This window comes from Lipotes vexillifer, unplaced genomic scaffold (assembly GCF_000442215.2).
Source record: "Lipotes vexillifer unplaced genomic scaffold, Lipotes_vexillifer_v1.1 scaffold1122, whole genome shotgun sequence".
Classification (NCBI taxonomy): Eukaryota; Metazoa; Chordata; class Mammalia; order Artiodactyla; family Lipotidae; genus Lipotes; species Lipotes vexillifer.
Window position 1 is genome coordinate 1,869,004 of NW_006798649.1, and position 6,062 is coordinate 1,875,065.

A 6,062-nucleotide genomic window follows, 5' to 3' on the forward strand; every position below is an offset into this window, starting at 1 on the left:
CGGCCGCTGAGCCTGCGCATCCGGGGCCTGTGCTCCGCAACGGGAGAGGCCCCAACAGTGAGAGGCCCGCGTACCGCAAAAAAAAAAAAAAAAGTCTTTAAAAAACAACAAATTCGGATCTATGGCACAGCGCCCAGGCGTCTGCATTTTGGTCAGTAAATTCGGATCTATGGCACAGATCCTAGGCATCTGCATTTTGGTCAAAGTCCTTAGATATTTCTGGCGACAGATACACAGAGAAGTTGGCAAATTACCACACCATATCCTGGAGACAGTGCAGCCGGGGAGCAAACCAGACCAGGGTGAAGCATACTCCCTCCCCCAATAGGGGACCCAGAGATAGGTATAGGATGAGGGGGCTCTACCTCCTCATCATGGCCCAGAGCAATGAAGAAAGATCTTCGGGGGATGTAGTTTCTGATCAGCAGAAGCTCCAAGGCCTGCAGGACTGCCTAGGGGACAGAAGGACAATGGAAGAGGAGAAAGGCTTATTCTCTAAGGTGTGGCACCAATGGGCATCAGAGACATTTGGCTGCTGGCAATAGGGCTGATGGGACTAGGATGTGATAGACTCTCTTTGGAGAGAACAAATTAAAATGGTCCCAGGGGATGGGATGTAGGGAAGCAGAGCTCTGCATGAAACTTTTACCACCTAGAGAAAAGCATAAATTTATCAATGTCAGAGCTGAAAGGGTACCTGGGGATCATCTACTCTAATCCCTATTTCACACTTGAGAAATCGGGGCCTAGGGAAGTGACAAACTGATGACTAGAACCGAGGTATCCTGAAGCCAAGGTTCTTTCTACCATAGCCTCCTGCCTCCCAGGGGTTAGCCAAGCACCCCGCTCCTGGGTTAATCTTTAGGACTCCAAGGCAGAGGGAACATAGCGTTTCAAGACCATAAGAGAGTTCTTGTTGTCCAGTGTGCCTCGACCATAGATGAAGCCATCACTCTCCAACCCAGAGAACGGGGGCACGTCCCAGCCTTCATCAGGGGCAGGCACCACATCAATGTGAGCGAGGAGCATGTAGGGCTGCAGGCTGGGGTCCGAGCCTTGGACAGTGAACAGGTGGCTGTACTCTCCCACAGCTTCGTGCCGGATAAAGCTGGTTTTGAACACAGTAGGAAAGACTAGAAGCAGAGAGATGAAAAGCAATGAGAGAAAGCCAGATTCAACAGTTGCCTTTGGTTTTCCTACCATTTGATTCTCCCTGCTTTTTTCTTTTCCCTTTAAAACATACAGCCTCCTTTAGGAAGCCTTCTGGTACAAAGCCAGTCTGATTCCTGATTTGCCCAATCTCTGAAATACCTCTTCCCTATATTATAATGTGCTATTACTGTGTAATAACCTGCATATCAAGACCCCACCATTATGACAGATAAGAGCTCAAGATCTGGCTTGGTCTGACCTCTAATGTTGTCACAAATACACGTTACAGGATGACGGAGACGAAGACTATGTTAAATTTTAAATATAATAGGCCCCAGTATCCAAGTTACTTGGAACCAAACATGACCACTATATATATATGTATTAAAAAATCAGAGATACTTTTCTTTTACAAAACAATACTTTTGTGTTATATGGAGATAAAAGATTATTCTGTCTAGCATATGGCCACAATTTTGTGTGCAGGTGTGGGTGTTCGCAGGGTCAACTATTCCGGTTACAGAAAAGTATTAACACAGGCGGCCTTAGACACATGGGAGAAAGAACTTTGATCTCCCCCTGGGCTGTGTTGGAAGAATCCATATATACCTCTGTGGATACCTAAAACCAACCAAACAAACAAAAATGAAGAATATGCTTTTTTCTTGTCAGCCAGTTTATCTAGTCTACTGTTACTGTACATTTCTTTCCTGATTTTTATCTCCTATTTAGTGAAGACTTTCAGCCTGTTGGATTGATCCCAGATCTACCCGTCCCCAGAGTGTTAGAGAGGGGGCTACTTGCCGGGCCTTTGCCAGCCCCTCCCACCTGAGACTTGAGGGCGGCTGTTTTTTATTTGATTTAGGAAAGTGGCCTCACTACTTTCCATAAGCTTTTTCTATGGGGAGGGGGAGCTCCAAGTCTCCTTTTTTCCGTTGACCCATATTTCTTTAGCTCATGGGCAGTGGGGTAGGGGGAGAGGACTGATGTGATAGTTCAAAGCTGTTGACTGCCTAGAAGCTCAGAAATGTGTTAGTAATGAATCTGGAGTAGGGCTTGGGTAGGTGGGATGTGCACATGTGTGGGCTGTAGGTATGTGTATGGAGGTAGGGGTGGGAGGAGCATGGAGCATAGTTCTGGCAACTATGGGAGAAGGAATTCCTAGTCCTACCTTTTGGTTAGATTATATTTATTTACTGACATATTTAGGGCAAAGATTGGGAGAGTTCAAACTCCAACCCAACAGCTATGTGCCTTGGTTCTTCAAAGGGCAAATCTATAGTCTCTCCTCTGTGTCCACTCTAACTCCTGGACTCTCCCTTCTATCGCTCCCCACTATGTACAAACTTTGGTCAAAAGAGGCCCATACAAATTAGGTTGCCCATGGTCAGTCACAAATTAAACTTCTTTATCACTTTGTAAAAACACCCTGTCTCCAGCGCTACCTCTCCTACCCCTTGTGCACAGTTTGTGGCTGACCTTTATGAATGTATTCTCCAAACTCAGCCAGGGCTGTCGTGTTGAGCTCCTCGGGGCTGAAAGACACTGTTGGAATCCGGATGGCACCTATCAGTCAGAGATGGAAGATGATAACAACCATTGATTTTTCCACAGCCCTCTGTACATAAAAAGTTCTCTTGCATTCATTATCTTATTGTGGAGGGCAATACAATCCTTTGAGGTAGGCACTGTCGTTTTCCCTTATTTGAAACTGAGGAAACAAGCTTACAGGCGTTAGGTGAGCTGCTCAAGACTGTCCAGAAACAAGCAGTAGAACTGGGATTTAAACTCAAGTTCTTTGAATTTATTTAGGCTAACATGGTTCTTAAAGGAAAATAAAGTCCAAGATGGGATGGGGTAGGGGAGGTCAGACAGGAGTAGATTTTATATCCTGATCCTGAGTGGGAAGCTGCTATAAATTGCTTCTAAGGTCTCACTCTGCCTCTGAAGCCACCATCCCTTCAATGAATCTAAGGAGACCGCTGTCCTGGGTCCCTACAAGAATGAAGCCTTCTGTGCTTTTCTGTACAGAGAGTAGCTTATTCCTCATAGACTGGCTCATCCAGAGTCTCACTGTTCTCTCAGCCAAGGCCAGCTTTTTGGGCACATGATGCCTGGGAAGCGGTGGATTTAGAAGCTCCCAAACAAGCTCTTCAGTCATAAACAATCTCATCCACTCTACCCGGAAGTCTCACTTGCTAAATTGCCACTAGGTTGATCCCTTGGTGAAGGCTTTACATTCTTAAAGAGTTCCACTATCAAATGCAAACAGCGGGGGTGGGGGGGGGAGGAGGGGCGCAGAAACACATGGATCATGAAATTATTTGATTAGATGGCTGTCCGAAAACACTGGGAACAAATGCACCCAGGGCAGCTTGATGTCAAGGGAGGGCGTCTGACTTCTGTACTCAGTTTTGCTAAGAGTCAACCCTGAGTCATAGCCTACCACATAGGTGGGGAAGCCAAGGTTCAAAAAGACTAAAACTGCCTACGTGACATTGAGAGGCAGACTCAAGTTCTGAACTCAGGTGTTTTGCCCCCTGCTCAGCATTCTAAGCCATGTTGCTATGAGGCCCCATTTTTAGGTTCTAATCTAGCTTTTGCTTTCTTTTGTGCAGGGAGACTCTGGTGAGCTGCTGCCCAATGCCCTTCAGAGAACTATTTATACTATGATGCTTTGGGAAAGCCCTGCTCTGCCTCCCAGGCCTATCGCTCCAGCACAAACACAATTTATATTTAACAATGAGGGTTAGCTTTCGCATCTGCCGGCACATGTTTATGTAGGCAGGTTCTTTTAATCCATCACTTAATGGAAGGGAAAAGACGCGTTAAGCCCAATGGTGAGGAAGGATCTCATTATACCACAGGTTCTAGCACTCAACAGAAACTTTCTTCTTTTCTCCTGGAAAATGCAGATTGGGAAGGTAAATAAATTTTTAGCCTTGGTTTGCGGTCTAGAGGAGAGATGTCCTTTAGGAGAAGAAATTAGGAACATCTCACACCCCGGCAACACTCCCACACCTCTTTTTGGAGCCATCTGGAAACTACAGGCACTAGATGTTGTCACCCAGTGCTTACTCCAAGGTGCGGGGTGCTGGGGAAGATCATTTAACTGACCTAAACTTCAATTTCCCTCATCTGTAGATAAGATTCAGATCTTTAGTCTTAAGTGGTTTAACAAGTGAAAATTCTCAAAGGTTAAAAGCTGTTGTATTTTTTTTTTTTTACTCATTACACATTTATTGTACATTTTCACAATCTGGATTTGCCACAGAATTGGGGGCATGGGGTGAGGGAAGGGGGCAGGGATACTGGGATAATATGGGGGGTCTAGAACACAGCACCCTCACCCCCAGCATCTCTCCCTACCCTTTCACACCACAGCTTAGATCTCCCTGCTCCCCTCCACACAGAAACTTCGAGTGTGGCGGGAAGAGTTTAGGGGGTCCCCTCCAGTGTCAGGTTAAGGGACTGCACCCTCAGACCCCTAAAATTGTGCCATTTAAAAAGACATTAGACCCTTCCTTTATCACTTCACCTAAGGAGGAGACCTGGAGAGGGGCAAGAATCCCCATCTTTCAGCAAGTCCTACATTGGCAGTGACCAGTACCCCCAGCCTGAATTCAAGGGGGCAGTCAGAGGAGCTGGGCAATGATGGGGCAACACCCCCCAAATGAGGGAGGAGGGTATTCAGTCCAACCTCCAGCAGGGGTGGGGCCAGAGATTTTACGCAGGAATTGGAGGGATTCTTTGCCCTGCCCCGTCCTCCCCAAGGCAGTGATGACCCCCTGACACACTGGCAGCCACCTCTTCCAAAAGAGATCAGATTGTGGCCAACCCCCATGCTCCAGGCAAGTGGAGGTGGGGGTGGGGTAGTGTGGATAAGGGCACAATTGAAGCTTCCAGGGTAGGCTGGGAACGCTGGAGTCCCCAGAAGCCAGGTCTAGGAGAAGAATGGGCTCCCCAAGCCGGGCACGAGGTGCCGTGAATGGGGCCAGGGCTCGGCGGTGGGGTGTTGCGGGGCTCGAGCTCGAGTAGCCGACCTCTGTGGCGGCAGAAGGGAGTCGCGGGTTGGCCCGAGGAGACAGCGACCTATATACGAGAATAAGTGGTGAAGGGGACCAAGGTTCACCTTTCAGAGCCTCCTTCATTGCGACGCGCTCCTCGTGGCTGAACTGAGAAGGGATTCGCGGCGCCCTCTGATGCCCCTTGCCCCGCAGGCCCTTCGATCTGGAGACGGCGGCGATGCCTAGCAGTAGCACAGCCGCCAGGGCCAGCAGGCAAACGTACGGCCGAGCCATGTTTCTCTCAATTCCTCGCTGCCAGTCGGCGGGCTGGAGTTTGGATCTAAACAGCCAGCCCGCGATCTTCGGCCTGTCACTGCTCTCAGTCTCACTTCCCGCAACTGCCTTAGTCTCACCCCATTCCCAGGGCTGGCCAATCATCCCTTGCCTGGAGATGCAGGACAACCAATCTACGGGACGGCCCCGCCCCAGGCCCGCAAAGCCTTTTGGGGGTTGTGGTTTCTCGCCCTGTAGCTCGTAGCGGAGGGTTCCAGGCAAGTTAGTGCAAGGTCTTGCCTGCACTTGATCTGCTTTGAGACACTCGTAAATCCCTTTCTAGATGAAAACAGACCAAATAAAAGGGGGAAAAGGCAAATAAATGAACAAAGTTTATCAGACCTTTATCTACTTCTCGATTCCTCTGAAGCTTAGGGCTTGACTACCATTCCCTTAGATTCCATTGAGGAAGCTCTGCAACCCCTGGCTTGATTTCATTTGAATTGGAACAATATTGCTCTGTCTATAGACATTGTTTTGAAGTATATTAGATGAGAGTGTTTGCGTCTGTTTAGGAATTCGCTGAAAGTGTTTTTGATATCACTGTTAACACTGCAGTTTTGCAACTCC

General features: G+C 48.1%; 1 protein-coding gene across 1 annotated transcript in view; it reads right to left on the minus strand.

Annotated features, from left to right (window-relative positions):
- PM20D1 (peptidase M20 domain containing 1) overlaps window positions 1-5,540 on the minus strand; it is a 21,269-nt gene extending 15,729 nt beyond the window's left edge. The window contains exons 1-4 of the mRNA XM_007470694.1: window positions 5,285-5,540; window positions 2,632-2,718; window positions 901-1,133; window positions 366-452 (exon numbers count right to left, since the gene is read on the minus strand). Coding sequence (XP_007470756.1) covers window positions 366-452; window positions 901-1,133; window positions 2,632-2,718; window positions 5,285-5,453 — 576 coding nt within the window. The 5' untranslated portion in view covers window positions 5,454-5,540. The remainder of the gene's footprint in view (window positions 1-365; window positions 453-900; window positions 1,134-2,631; window positions 2,719-5,284) is intronic.
- Window positions 5,541-6,062: the final 522 nt, after the last annotated feature.